This window comes from Panthera uncia, chromosome B4, assembly GCF_023721935.1.
Source record: "Panthera uncia isolate 11264 chromosome B4, Puncia_PCG_1.0, whole genome shotgun sequence".
In the NCBI taxonomy this organism is placed as follows: Eukaryota; Metazoa; Chordata; class Mammalia; order Carnivora; family Felidae; genus Panthera; species Panthera uncia.
Window position 1 is genome coordinate 12368008 of NC_064809.1, and position 15615 is coordinate 12383622.

General features: G+C 51.2%; 1 protein-coding gene across 1 annotated transcript in view; it reads right to left on the reverse strand.

Moving 5' to 3' along the window:
- The window catches only part of FRMD4A (FERM domain containing 4A), a 168522-nt gene that overhangs the window by 23503 nt on the left and 129404 nt on the right, over window positions 1–15615 (reverse strand). Inside the window, exons 14-17 of the mRNA XM_049624448.1 lie at window positions 11896–12029; window positions 8063–8185; window positions 4584–4812; window positions 1979–2035 (exon numbers count right to left, since the gene is read on the reverse strand). Coding sequence (XP_049480405.1) covers window positions 1979–2035; window positions 4584–4812; window positions 8063–8185; window positions 11896–12029 — 543 coding nt within the window. The remainder of the gene's footprint in view (window positions 1–1978; window positions 2036–4583; window positions 4813–8062; window positions 8186–11895; window positions 12030–15615) is intronic.

A 15615-nucleotide genomic window follows, 5' to 3' on the forward strand; every position in this document is an offset into this window, starting at 1 on the left:
AGGAGGGTTCTGTTGTGTTTGCTTCTATCACCTCAGTGCCTGGAATGATGCTCAATAAATACTTGTTAGGAAAAAAAAAATGAAAGAAAGTTATGTATGTTGCGCGTCATTATCTGTTGGCGGTTCTAGGGATCTACTCTCTCTGCTTTTCTTTGATTCCAGGCTGAGTGGGGAATGTGGTCTGAAAGCCCTAGGAAGGCTCTGGAACTTCCTAAGCACGGAGGGGTCAGGATGAAAATCCTGTGTGAGAGCTAGTCAACTGTCAGGGTTCCGAGTGGGCAAGGCTGGGAGAGAGACGAGGCAGGGGTTAAGGAAGATAATCAGGGTGGACAACTCGGGGGGTGAGGGAACAGCAGTGAGCAGGGAGGGGAAACTCAGTGCTCATTGTGAAGGCAGAGGGCCGGGTCTGGAGGGAAAAAAATACACAGAAGCAAACCCCAAAAGCTCCAACCACCTTTCACTTGGCCCCGCAGTCCATTTACAATTCGTATTCTTATCCAAAGCCTAATTCTCCATCCCCCAACCTTGAAACCCAGCATCTATTATGCGCCCGCCCCTCAAATCAGTAAAGCAAAGAGCCCCTAGGAGGGGCAAGCCTGCAATGGTCCAACTGAGGCGATGATGCCCCTTAGGGGGTCCGGAACACAGGAGGAAACTAGTCGCCATCCATGCACCCATGTTAGCCAACAACAACACGTACCTCCCCCAACTCTTCTCTTACAAAGGAATCTCGCTCAATTGTTGTTCCCTCGCCTGGAGAGACTGAAGTCCACAGAGGCCAAAACCAGGGCCGGATCGCTCGTACTCAAAGCCCCTCTCCCTGCTCCCCCGCAGCCTGGCTTCCTCCCCACCCGCAGAACGATGCTGACGATAAAAATATTATGACCTGATTGCTAACAGCAGGGCCAAGACCATTGGGTAAATAACCTGCCAGCCTTTCCCCACATCAATAGCAATTATTTTCATCCTTGCAATTCCCATCATGACTATGTGTCGGGCAGACCTTTTAAGGTTTTCTGTCTCAACAGCCACTCAGCACTGCCCACCAGAGGTTCTCCTAAAGGGCAGAAAAATTAACTGGCACTTAATAGATTTCCATATCGTCAATGTCCTTGCCTCCCAAGTTTTGATTTAAACCCACGGGAACGTTCTCAGAGACGGTCCCATGCCTCGAATTCTTTCTACCCCTGTGTGTGGTGGTGGTGTGGGCGTGGGGGATCAGTTCTGTTTTTCTAAGAATTTCCCAAGAAAATATCCTGATAACCGCTGGGTTTTCAGAGGTCAATGGCAAACAGGAAGACAATTTCAAGGCCTGACCAGGAATCTAAAGGGACATCTTCTCTTTGGTTTTCAAGATTTCTCAGGGAGGTATGGAAGGTTTTTCTTCCTGCTACTGCCAGGCTTTCCTAGTGGGCTTCAATCTTAGACTTGTGATCCAACCAAAGACCATGTCTTTCCTCCAGAAACTATGAATACTCAAAAGGAAACTGCACATGGTGTTCAGTTAAAACTGTGGGGCGCCTGGGTGGCTCTGTTGGTCAAGCATTCAACTTCGGCTCAGTCATCATCTCACGGTTCTGTGAGTTCCAGCCCCGTATCAGGCTCTCTGCTGTCAGCGTGGAGCCCGCTTCGGATGCTGTCTCCGTCTCTCTGCGCTTCCCTACCTCGCTCTCAAAAATAGACACTAAAAAAGATTTTTTTTAAACGCAGTTTTGTCAACTATAAAACAGAGAACACCGTTCATGGACCTCACCTCCTACCTCTGGGCCATGGGAAATACCGAAGTTCCTACAGACCCGAGCTGACGCGGCGCCCACCTACCCCCAAATGGGTGAGTGCTGCGAACCAGGGACTGGCGGGGCACCCTGCTGTCACCTCAGCCTGGCTCTGGTCTTCCCACTGGGCTGTGCCAGACTGCATACAGCCTAATCCCCGTTAATCTGTGTCCGAGTTCTGAAGCAGGAAACGGACAACCTACCATCCTCTAGCACAAGGGCATCCGAGAGGGAGCTGTCTTCACTGGCAATATTTCCATCTGAGAAGAGAGAGAGCAAGAGTCTATGAGTTCAGCCCATCCCTTAGACAAAGACCTCCTTGTAAAAATCATATGTTTGGGACCGTGCCACATCCTCCTCTTTCTAATCAGAGAGAACACACGGAGTACAATCAAAATGCTGTTTGGCATTTCCTTTGACAGTCCCTGGGGTGGGTCATTAGCTCATCCCTCGCTCCTGACACCGCGATGTGCCAGTCTTTGCGCATCTGCACTCGTTTCACTGGACCCTGCCGTGCCGAGCAGCCTAATATCCAGGATAAAGGCTGCCCGGCCTGGTTAAGCCACATCGTTGTCCCGGCCCGATCTCAGGGTGCATTCCAACCCAACCAAAGGCAGTGAACTGCTATGTATTTGGTACACGCGAAACTAGGTAAGGACTTGGCTTTGGTCTTGTGGCAATAAATGTCTTCTCTGTAAACTTCTTAAGTCGTTAGTGGTGAACGCAGGCTGCTAACTATGGCTTGTAATCTCTCCAAAGCTTATTTTTATAGGTGCTAGTTAACCATGAGAACGTGCCCAAGAGGGAGCCAGTAAAATAGTCCTCCCCTCTTAACATCTGGGGAAACTGAGGCCACCGAGGGGGAGTGGTTTGTCTGGAGTTGCTCTGTTCAAAACGAGCAAAGGTCTCAGTCTGAAGTTCCAAGTTTAGTGTTTTAGCTCTTGAAATAAAACACCAGGGGTGCCTGTGTGGCTCAGTCAATTAAACGTCCGAGTTTGGCTCAGGTCATGATCTCACGGTTCGTGGGTTTGAGCCCCGGGTCAAGCTCTGTGCTGACAGCTCAGAGCCTGAGCCTGCTTCCGATTCTGTGTCTCCCTCTTTCCCTGCCCCCCCCCCCCCACCCATGCTCTGCCTCTCTTTCCCTCGGAAAAAGTTAAAAAAAAAAAAAAAAAAACAGAAAGAAAAGAAATAAAACACCAGACTAAGGAACTAAGAAGAACTGTAATTATTCCTCTAATTCAAGTGTGGCAGAAACATTCTGAGGCGGTGGCAAAATAAAGTATATTCTTGAGCACTTAAAAACAATGGCTGCAAATTTGCATGGGACCATGTGCCGCTGGGACAGATACTTGTTTAAATGTGAATTCTGTTGTCAGCGCTCACAGAACCGCTGTGGTTAAACAGCTTGCGCAGGTCATGCAGAAACCAGGATCTTCTGGGGCCGACCAGTGACAGGTCTGTCCCTGTGGTACCCCTCCCAAACTTGGCTCTGGTGACCATGCTGGAGGTTTCCGCAGAGCTGGGCCTCCCCAAGGAGGTCTCACAGAGGCCTCAGACGGAGAAAGGCTGGCTGACTGCAGCTCTGTTAAGACGTGGGCAAGCAAGTGACAAAGTCTTGGCCAAGGCCAACAGGGCAGGATGGGGAAAGATGGTTATTCCAAATTTCCTAGAAGAAAGGATTTTTTTTTTTTTTTTACGGTCTCTTGTTTTTCTAAACTACCAAGTTATTTTATCTGTATTGTTTGGTGGGATGGGGGCAACTGGGGGGCAGAGGCCCTGGTAGAGCCTTGCTCCCCTTGTTTGCCCACATTTTAAGGTTACACAATTGTGCTCTACGTATGTTATAAGTACATATGATTTATACGTATGTAATTGTGGTAAAACATACACGCCGTAAAATGTACTGTTTTAACCGTTTTTAGCTGAACAGGTCAGTGCCGTTAAGTATACTTACACTACTGTGCAACCATCAACATCCCTTGAACTTTTTCATTTTTCCTAACAAAACTTGTACCCATGAAACACTAACTCCCCATTCCGCCTCCTCCTCCAGCCCCTGGTCACCTCTATCCCACTTTCTATCTTCCCGAAGAAGTGTTTTCAACATGCGTAAACCATGAAGGAGTATCTGATGTAGGTTTCAAAGAGTTTGCTGACATAGGAAAGAAGGATTAAAACAGTTTGGGGGACTCGACGGCCGTGGGTGGATTCGGGGGGGGGGGGGGGTTCTTTCTAGCATTTGCCAAATGTAATCACCCAAGCTTCTAAACCCTCCTGACCAGGAGTCGTGACCTCAGGACTCTAGACAATCAGAGTGGGGTGGCCCAGTCCTCCCGGGGTTCGGCTTTGGGACAGGGGGGCCCTTGGAGACAGCCCGTCTGTGGAGGACACAGGCTCGGCGGGGGTGCTGGCTCGCAGCGGACCCCAGCCACCCTCTTTCCTTCCAGACACGGGCAGGGTGATCAGGTGCCCGAGGACATCAGAACCTGGGCAGGCACGGTTAGCTGAGCCTAGCTCCCGGTGAGGGCCGATGAGAGCATGTAGCTCACGGCCGCTGGCTCTCCCAGGGCACAGCGGACAGGGATCCGGACGGCTCGGTTTGTGGGATCCTCTTGTGTGGACCTGAACACGCTGTGTTTTTCCTATCTGGTTACCGGGCCTTATGAGCTTCACTTTATGGACCAAAAATAAGGCACGGGGGGTTAAACAGCTTGCGCAGGTCATGCAGGGAGCCAGCTGTGGACCCGCTCTCGGGGCTGGTGCTGGTGCCAGGGGCCCCTGTGGGGAGCGGGCTTAGTTAGCACTGACCGGCGATGATCAGCGAAGCCCTCTGCGTGGGTTTCTTCCCAGACTTGATGCGGTTCTCGTTGATGGCATTCTCGATCTCCTGCAGCTTCCTCAGTGCGTTCAGATAAGAGGTTTTCCTTTGTTTCTTCAGTTTTTTGCTGACGTTGGGGTCACTGGCGAGGCGGCGGGCGGCCTCTGTAATCTGGGATTGAATGGCAAATTCCCGTTCCAGGCGTTCCAGCTCGGCCTCCTGTGGGAGGGAGACACGGGCTTACACTCAGTGGGACGCGGGGCAGGGGGACCCCGCCTCCCCACCCCTGCCCCAGGGCCAGCGAGCCCTACTCTTTGGGAGACACGCATCCTAGGAAATCAGCAAGGCCCAGGGCCTAGCCCCAACCTCGCCTGACCCTGCAATGGCCCTTCTCCTAAAACCTCTGGCAGCTAGTGCCCGGGGCACCCCCACTTTCGAGATTCTTGGCTCCCGTTACATTTAGGAGACAAGTGTCGGTCTCTATACTGGTGGCATCATTGAGAAGCAGATTCCCCGGCCGCAGGCGGGGGGCCACCTGCCTTGGTTACCACCATCCCCACTGCAAGGTTCGCGGACACCAAGCCCTCGTGGAAATTCGGAGTCTGGTTGGCGCTTCTCACCATCCCGGGCTGGGGGTGCAGTGGGTTCACCAACAGGAGCTCACATGTGTGTGACTCCCCATCCTCGCACTCGTGCCCTCTGTCTCTCGTATTTTGAGCCCTCTGTGCTGGGACGTACCCCGCTCACCGGGATCTCTCTCGGAAGCCCTTCGTGCCAGCTCCGGCCGTGCCCACACCTGCTTGTTCTCAGCAGCTCTGGGCTGGGAGGCGCGGACAGGGGGGCGCAGCAGCCCTGCTTCGGGGCGCTCTCCTTCCTCCCCTGGGGCACCTCCCTCTGGCCTGCCGGCTGTGGCTGCCAGAAAACAGCCTGGCGGACGCAGCAGCTGAACGGGGATGGCGTGCTCCCCGCCGCCTCTCCGCTGCTCGAGCAGAGGGGTGTTCAAGTACCTGCCCGCGAGGCCCAGGGAGGCCCCAGGCGATCCCCACCCTTGCAAAAACGTGACAGGAAGCGACCTAATCACGTGGGAACCCATCACCACGTCTGTCGGGATGGACAGATCTCTCCAGCTCAGGGCCGGATAAAAAAGGCTCGCCTGTGGGAGGCACGCACCGGGCCGACAGCCTCCATCCAACACAGAACTCTTAGCCGGATTCATTTCCTGTTGAGGGGAGTGGGGCCCAGGAGGGAGGAGGAGGTGAAGATTACACAGAGCTGTTCAGGAGATTGATAAACTCCTTCCGGTTCCTTCCAGGGCTGGCTGCACTTGTTCCCCGGAGGGAGAAGAATATGGAAATGGATTCCCGCCCGGGGTCTTGAAACAAACAAGTCACCGAGGACAAAGGCTGTTCTGTGCGGGTAACTCCTGCTAGGAGGGGTAACTCCTGCTAGCAGCTGCTCCCGGGTGGTTAGGAGAGCCCTGGCCCCAGACCCGCCCCAGTGTGGGAGCCCAGGACGCACTCTCGCCCCTTCAGCAGAGACGAGCACAGAGCCGCGGCGCTGCCTGTCCAGATGGCAGCCTGCTGTGTGAACGGGGAGCCAAGTGCGTGGCTGCCTGCTGCGTGAACAGGGAAGCCAAATATGTTCCCAGGAGAGACAGAGGCAGGACGGAGCTGGGGGTGGGAGAGCTCTTCGCTTCCTAGAATAGCTCTGTGCATGTTCGTGCCAACTTGGGGGTACTTTCTTTCACTGATTCTGGACTGATCTATGCAGGGACAGGTAAGGAAGACAGGGCTGCACATGAGCTTCTCAGGAAAGGACAGTCCTCTCTTCCTGGACAGTGTGAGGGAGCCACTGGTGAGAAGGCCCTCGGGGCTGCGGGAAGAACGGTGCACTCGCTAAGGTGGGGTCTGCTCTTGTAAGTTTAGTGCCAGGCGTCTGTCCGGCCTAAGGGCATGGCAGTTCCTCAGGCAATCCTGTCGACAGCCGGATTTGAAAAATGCCCAACCAGGTGGTCTCCTGAATCCCACCCACCCTCACCCCCGTCCTGACCCCGATAAAATCCAGGGCCCACCCACAGCCATGCACCTCCACTGTTTCCTCTCTGCTCAGCAACTCTTGGTCGCTGAGCACGATTAAGCAGGGGTTAAGTAGCAAGTTAAGTGTTTCTCAGGCTCAGAGATGTAAGGATTGGGAAGTTCATCTTCTGGAAGAGCAGCTTGTGATGTGGATGAAGCTTCTGATGTGTCCACCAGTCCCCCCGGGGACCCGCCAGTGCCAATCTCAGACTGATCCCCTGCTGGCGGCTGCAGGGCACTCGCGTCCCCTTGGGATTCACCCTCACACTCACCCACCGCGGGTGTGACACAAGAATGTGAGCTCCCCCCAATCATTTTTTAGAGTCTGTGCATTTAAACACATATGTGGCATTCCCTCCTCCATTGGATTTGATGCCTGTTCTTTTAAGCCCTCTGTTCAAGAGCATTTTCATCAGTAGCTTCATTCAGAATAAATCTGGGAAGACATTTCCTGGACATGGCCTTGAGGCCTAAAGGTTTGCCTGGCCTTGAATCTCTCTTGGTCTGAGGCTGGATAGCTTATTAACCGGAGGGAGACCCAAGACCCTCCCCCCGCCCCCCTCCCCAGTCCTGACCTCTCCAGCCCCAGCCCCCCACCAACGTTTAGTGCCAAAGAGGATGAAAAAGCAAAGCTTCAGTGGGTCCCCTAAAAGCAGACGAGTGACATTAGGAGGGCCCAGCATCTTGCTGAAAGTCTGGTAGCACTTTTTGCAGCAAGGTGAAGTTAAGGCCACCAAGGGCAGACCCTACTGTCTTTCCCTCCGACAATGGGGTGCCTGCACCCGTTTGCTTCTCTGCTGGTTTTCTTCCACACTGTGCTGGGCTCCCAGTAACAAAGGGTCGGGAAGTCCTTAAAAAGACAGGCCCACGTGTGTGCTGCTGGGATGTTCTCCCAAGCTTAACGTAGCCACTTGTGACAGGCCTATCATGTTCCACACACAACTTCCACAGAAATCAAAATGCTTACTGAGAAGTCCGCGTGGTGCCCTGTCTTCCTTACCTGTCCCTGCATAGATCAGCCCAGAATCAGTAAAAGGAAGTACCCCCAAGTTGGCACGAACATGCACAGAGTTATTCTAGGAAGGAAGAGCTCTCCCGTCCCCAGCTCCGTCCTGCCTCTGTCTCCCCTGGGAGCACACCTGGCTTCCCTGTTTACGCAGCAGGCAGCCACGCACTTGGCTCCCCGTTCACAGAGGAGCAAGGTAACTAATCCTAGGGAGGGGAGCCCCTCACTGACTAACCAGCTAGCTTAAAAGGTGAGACACCCCGGAGCAAAAGGGAAAAGGCATCTGGCATCAGGGAGAATGAAGAAACGGTGACAGAAAGTCTGGAAGCCCTAACACGGGGGACAAATATGGCTGACGTAGCAGAATCCAACAACATAAAGGACACACCTCTCCTTTGGGCAGGATTTTCTGTTCATCCAGTTTGAAGGCCGTCCCGATTCTTCTGCGAACGATGGGTGGTTCCTCCCCCGGGTCCAAGGGATACTCAATGGGCAGTTTGCCTGTCAACTCCTGCGTACGTGCAAGAGCAGGAGAGAGAAGAGAAATCAGAGGAAGGCACGTGCTTGAGTTCCAGGATGCACGTGTGCACACACACGCACACTGTGGTGCACAGATTCGAAACAGTCGCCTTTAGTGACGCACCTAAGAGCTCCTGAAACGCAATTTCATGTCTCAGAAAAAGCGTAAGAACAGTCCTTTCTTTACAGAACCGATGTGCTTTGGGGCGCCTGGGCGGCTCAGTCGGTTGAGCATCCAACTCTTGATTTTGGCTCAGGTCATGATCCCAGCGCCATGGGCTCAAGACCAGCTTCAGGCTCTGCATTGGGATTCTCTCTCTCCCCGCCACCCCCCACCTCTGGCCCTCCCCCGCTCGCACTTTCTCTAAAAAAAAAAAACCGAAAAACAAAAAACCCCAAAACAAACCCAAACAAACCAAAACCAAAAAATCAATAGAAACGGATTTCTAGAGTTTCAATAGAAACTGAAACTTTAATCTATGTTACTGTCAAGGGCATTAAAAAAGATCTGTTGTGTGTTCTCAGCTCTAGAAATCTAATTGTGTGAGTATGAGGACACTGAATTTAGTTGACAGGTCACCACAGTGACAGTGATCCTGGCTGACGCTGAGGTCTGTGGATGATTCAGGATTAGAACTAGGCTCCATTGTAGGGATGACGTCTGGGAATAAAGATCAGATTTGAGTCAGTGGCTACTCCACTGGTAGTGCCAGGGTATCAACAGCACGGGGTCACTTCCAGGGACCAGGGGAACGTGGGACGGCCACTGTGCATCTCCACTGCACAGGGTCCGCTTCCAGGCAGAGCCCAGCCCCGGGTTGCCAGTCGTCTGTCCATGTCTACAGGGCACAGAGACTCCAGGGGCCGCTCTGATAAGAAGAGCTCGGCGGTCCGTCTGCACAAAGAGCTTTTGTGCAAGCAGCCCAGTACGAGTGGCCAGCGGGTGGGACAGCCCCAGACGTGGGACCCCAGGTGTTGACCCACCTTTTTTTTTTTTTAATTTTTAAATAATGTTTCTTTTGAGAGAGGGACCATGAGCAGGGGACGGGCAGAGAGAGAGGGAGACACAGAATCTGAAACAGGCTCCAGGCTCTGAGCTGTCAGCCCAGAGCCCGACGCGGGGCTCGAACTCACGGACCGCGAGATCATGACCTGAGCCAAAGTCGGATGCTCAATCGACTGAGCCACCCAGGCGTCTGGACCCACTTTCTATAGGAGGACTGATCTGGCCTTTCCCCACCGCTATATGTGTGTGTGCATACTTTGGAGTGTATGTGTGTGCACTGGGTGTGTGTGTACTGGTGTGTGTGTGCACTAGGCTGTGGATGTGGATGCACTGGGGTGTGTGTGCGACTAGGGTGTGTGTGTGTGTGTGAATGTATAAGCACAGGCAGCCCCCTCTCCTGGGTCTCTTTCCTTCTGTGTTCAGGTGACCAGGAAATGAACTCTTGGACTTTTAACTCCTCACTGTACGCGTTTCACAACATAATGGCCAACTACTGAGTATGAAATGCTCTGTGATTTTCTTCCCTGTTTTCTAAAACAGGGAACGTAGTTCAAATGTCTCCAAAGTAGTTTTGTGTTTATTCTGCAACATTTTTATCTGCTTCCCTAAAAGCCTGTCTATAAATAACACAATACACTGGGGGTTTTATATTCTTTGGACTTTCGTTTTTTTACCTCAAAACTTAGAAAAAGGAGGGGAACGTGATTTAACCTGGCCATTTGACTTAGAACCCCGAAGTGTCTGTGGTTTTGCACCAAACTGGATTCAAAAATGAGGCTACTGATTTCCCACCATCCCCTTGAAGGCGTTTGAGTCAAACCCTTCATTCTCCATGACTCGTCTGATTTCACATGGAACCAGACCCGCACGGGGCAGGGGCGCTTTAACGAGCTGAGCTCTCGTGGAGGGGTCGGCCTGGTTCCTTCTGCTCTTACGTTGCTTACATCCTGCCGCACCGCACGGCATTCGGGCCGCCTGGCGCCCCAGCGGACAAACGGGGCTCCTCGAGATGGAGCTGAGGGTGTGTGGTGTGTGTGACACAGACAAAGAGCGGGGCAGTTACTGAGAAAGTTCTCCCGCCCCTTCGCTGCGGGGGAGTCGGGAGACTGGCTGAGCAAGCACAGAAGCAATCTGTTTCCTGAGAGGTTATTTCTTCCACCCAACTTGTTTGCTGGTGTCGACACTCTAAGAAGCGGGAGCTCGGTTTCCCTTATTTTGCTTTTATTTTAAGAGAGACAGGGAGACCTTTATAATGCATGCTAACCTTGCCCTGACAGGCTTCTCCAATTTTCGGATGCTGATTCCCCGCTGGGTTTAGGGACGTTTCCTTTACTAAAAACAAAACAAGGCTTTACAAATTATTAAATGCAGACAGACACCCAAGCCCATATTTTTTCATTGCTTTCAGCACAGTCTCTATAAAAAGGTTGCTAATGCTAAGACTATCAGGGAGCAGATCCCCTGGCCGGGCCGGCTGCTTTCCAAAGCTTTGCAGTGGATTTGTGCTCATGTGGGTCGGCTTCGAGCAGGCTCGGGTTTAAATCAAGCCAGAGCGCAATTAAGCCAAGATGAAAAGTAATGCGATCTCATTCTATAGCCCCTTGTTTCACTCTTCCTGCGACAAGGCACTGGGGCTGGGAGGGGAGGGGAGGACACTCGTCAGCTCAGGAACCTCTTTTGCTTCCCATTCCGAACTGTTTCACCAACAGAGCTCTTTGTATAAGGTTAAGCTGAGCACGGTCGCCCTCCCCAGGGTGCCCGCATCCATGTGTGTGCGTACGCCCCCCCCCCCCCCGCCCAGTAATGAATTAAACAACCAACTTTTCTGGGGTGCCCAGGTGGCTCAGTTGGGTAAGCGTTCGACTTCGGCTCAGGTCACGATCTCACGGTTCGTGGATTCGAGCTCTGTGTCAGGCTCTGTGCTGACAGCTCGAAGCCCGGAGCCTGCTTCGAATCCTGGGTCTCCCTCTCTCTGCCCCCTCCCCGACCCGTGGTCTCTCTCTCTCAAAAATAAATAAATGTTAAACAAATACAGACAGTGGCGGGGGGGGGGGGGGTGGGCACAGGGCCAAAATCCCAAGGAAACTCGAGCCTGGTGTATAGAGGCTTGAGGAAGCATTGCTTTCTGTACAATTTAAAAATCTCACCAGGCTAAGACTTCATTTAAAGAAAAAGTGAAAGAAACACCAGATCATGAGTTTTAAAGGGGATCGTATATCAAGTGAAACCTTGGTTTCCTTGCTGATCTCCACCGAGGTCTCTCAATAGGATTTCCCAAGATAAATGTGAAATATAATCAAGACAAACAAGCGCCACCATGGCCATAAACTCAGGCACAAAAATTTTAGTTACATGGTGGCAAGCCAGTCTCTCCATTGAGGGGGTATCACAGGAGGAGACGCCTTATACACTATGGTGCAGCGAGTACTTACACGGGACTGCCATTACGGTCATTTGGGTTCCAGTGGGGTCCCCTTTAGGATTCGGGCAGAGCCACTTTAATTGCTGTCCTAGTGGTTCATTAAGGCCCACTCCTGTTCGTCACAGAGCACTGGCGGGGCTGTGAGTGTCCCCCATCTGGGGTCCAGGAGAGGTCCCGCCTCCCTCTTATGCTGTCCGTGTGATCCCCAGCTTTGCTTTTTCTAACTCTGTGAGGACAGAGGAGGACACACACGCACAAAACGTGAACTGCTTACAGCTTCTCGAAGGCAGAGCTTTTTCAGTTCCTCCAGCCGCTGGCGGAGAGTTTCTTCCAGAGCTTCCTGCCTGGACTTCAAGGCAGCCAGCATGTCTTTCTTGGCCGACTGAGAGCTATCGGATTCCTGAGAACCTGTCAATAAACAGCGGGGTTAGTAGAGTAGCGGAAGGGGGAGACACATCTGGACCGCGGAGAACCTCCCTGGAGCCCATACTGGGGAGGCGGGTCTCGCCCAGGAATCATGGGAGGGGGACATAAAACAGGTGTTGCCGAGTCCCAGGTGCGAGGAGCCAATTCTTGGCCCTCAGTGGAGTTTACAGCTGCCCAGAGGACTGGCAGGGAAATTTACACCCCTGAAAAAGAAGTTTCTCTTTCTTGATTATCTCAAGATACGTGGTATATACCTGTCTTAATTCACTAGCGTGTTCTGATAGCCTTTACACAGTGAAGGGGGACGTTCAGTCCAAGCCAGTCATTTGAATACACACCTTTAATTTCCTTTTTTCCCTTTAAAAAGTTCAAAGAGGTTGCATGTTGGTCATAAAAAACTTGAAAATCGAGACACGTACAAAAGTAGTCTGTAAGTAAGTCCCCCAGAGATAACCACCGTTACGCTTTTTTTCTTTTGACCTTTTTATCTCAGTGCATAGATTTTAGGAATAAAATTTGATTTTCATTATATATTTTTTTAACATAACACTGGATCACGAGCACATCCCTCCTGATGAAAGTTATACGTATTTTACCACGCAGGGTGGAAGTATCTGCGTGACGATTCAAGCTGCAGACAGCTAGATATGAAATCTTGGTGGAAGGCAAACTGTGAACCAAACTCGAAAGGAAAATAAGCTAGCATGCCAACCGGAGGAATGTAGGTTGGACCAAAAAAACACTTTCCGGGCCACAGTCTTTGCATTCTGAAGCGGGTTTCCAGCAGTGAAGCTATTCTGCATTTCTACCTTGGTGGGTTCCAACAAGGCCCACCGACGCCCTGGGAACGGAGAAGCTCATGATTACTTTGCTTCTCATGCCCACAGAGACGGACAGGTGTTATCAGGTACGCGCTCCAGGGGCTTGGATGACGCCGCCATTTGCGAGAGCATCAAACAACGCCGAATACCTAGGGGTAAGTCTAGTGAAAGATGTGCGAGATCTCTACAGCGAAACTCTACCCTGCGGAGGAACGATGAAGAGGTCTACCATGGTCATGGATTGGAAGCCTGATGTACAGATGTCAGTGCTCCAGGAATTAAACAAGACAATCTTTGCAATCCCAGTAAAAGTTCCAGCGGGATTTTCTGGGGAGAGGTGGGTAGGGATTGTATTTCCATACGGAACATTTTGGGATAATTCAGCGATCAGATGACAGATGTGAGAACAACGCAACTGCTATCGCTAGACTCAACTGTTCTCTTCCAAGGGTAAAGAAAGCGTCTCAGAATCCTGAGTCTAGAAAGGTCTTTCATGCCTTTGTGTCACAAAGCTCTGCTAGACTCACATCATCCCTCTAAAGAGACTATTCTACTTTCTTCTTACTTAGTCTTTCAGCAAGAAACCCCATTTTTACCCCCTCGGTTACCCCTCAGTTACCATGCAGGTAGATTCCCATAACCCTAATACTCGAAAAGTCTTATGGCTAAGTACATTTTGACTCCAACTTGGGCTTTTTACTTTTCTCCCCCACCCCATCGTAGCTTGAAATAGAGACGATCTCTCACGGCAGGAATGTACCACCTTTATGCCTCCACAGTAGCTAATACATCTGAGCTGGAACAAACACACACATAAATGTCATCAGCCATAAACTTGGATGCTATAATTAACGTGCAGTTCAGCCTGGTAAAGAGAACTCGTACCTGTGAGCACCTACAAGTTATAGAACCTGCCTTCCAAACTTTCAGTAATTTTTGCAGCTCTTCCCCAGGTTTCGTCATGCTCAGTTGCACGACTCCAAGTTCAATCGGAAACCCAAACAAAGAGCCTTGAATCTTACTAAGGCTCCCATTTCCTCATGGTTGTCAGACATTAAGCTGTTACACTCACGCAACACATCGCTGGGACAATACCGCAGTCTCCCCTTCTGATACGGCTCAGGTTTTCTTACCTCTGTAGGTCAATTACCCTGCGCTCGTCAGTACTCAGCTACCTCTAGGGTACACCCATCCAAGGAAGCACAGCTCAGTCGCCCGGCATCTTAATCTGGTTCTCGTGGCGACAGTCACCAATCAAAATGGAAGACACAGGGACGGACACCTAATGGGCTTCCCTCTGCTCCATCATCTAAAGCATTAGTAACGATGTGAAGTAAAGGTTGGGAAGAAGTCAGACTTCAGATTTAAAAAAAAACAGGCCTGGGGCGCCTGGGTGGCTCAGTCGGTTAAGCGTCCGGCTTGGGCTCAGGTCGTGATCTCACGGTTCATGGGTTTGAGCCCCGCGTCAGGCTCTGTGCTGACAGCTCAGAGCCTGGAGCCTGCCTCGGATTCTGTGTCTCCCTTTCTCTCTGCCCCTTCCCGGCTCACGCTCTGTCTCTGTCTCTCAAGAATAAATAAATGTAAAAAATAAATTAAAAAAACAGGCCTGGGGAAACCTGGACCCAATGAGATTAAAGGATTTCTAGCTCCAGTGAAAAATTCACTGTTTTCCCTTTCACCCCTGCCTAACCCCTCGATAGGAAATGATGATTTATTAAGTCTGAGGATTCAGTGTGTCCAAGGATGGCAGAAATCACAGGAACGTTGGACTCTGGGAGACAAAGTACAACATGTTTGGATGATCTGGTCTCTCAGCTTTGGTGCTGAATTACAGGGCTCATTAGGGCCACTTAAATTATTATTATTTATTATAATTAGTCCAAATACCAAACCCACATAAGACAGAGTGGATGGCTCAAGAGGCCCTTATCTTTATCTGAAACCACCAACACTGGCTGGCTCTGTTTCCTGCCTTTTTTCTGAAAACTGCCTTATGAGGACTATACCAAGTAAAAGTTTTACAAAGTAACTGAGCTGGCCCTGGACTGGCCATGCAGATTTTTTTTTTTTTTAGCAGTAACTGGATGGTGAGTAGACAGTAAAACAGATCTGGCTTTGATGGGCTCTAAACCACTCATGAGTTGTGCGACCTTGGGCAAATGACCCGCCCTCCTTAATCTGTTGTAAAGACTAACCGAGATGACCACGCACATACAGCACTTATCACTGCCTGGAAAAGGTAAGTCCTCAAGATCTCGGGTAGATTTAACAGGAGTGAAACACACAGTAGAACTAGAAAGAAAGAGACCATTGAAACTACCTCCTCCTTCTTGCTCAAGAAAAGACCTCACTCTGCAATTCAGCATACAAAGGCAGTATTTTCAAACTGTGTCTTGAGCCCCTGAGTCTGCAAATTATGCTTCTGGAGCCATTGCACATGGGGGTGGGAACAAGGTCAAGGAGATTCCGGGGTTCAGAGGCCCCACTCGAGGCTCCTTGGGCCAGGGAGTTCTGTATTTGTCTGTCTTATGCATTTGAAAAGAGGCTCCCAGGGCATGTTTCTTTAAAGGAAACCCTTCGGGAAGGGTTCTGAGCCTGTGGGGCTGTTACCCGGAACCAGGCAAACATGGCCACCACAAGAAGAAGTGGCCAAGTGCCCGGCGGCAAGGGTACCCAAGTAACAGTACCACAGAGGGAAGCTCAGGGGCATCAGGAGAAGAAGCCCCAGGTCTCTGTGATGCCGAGGG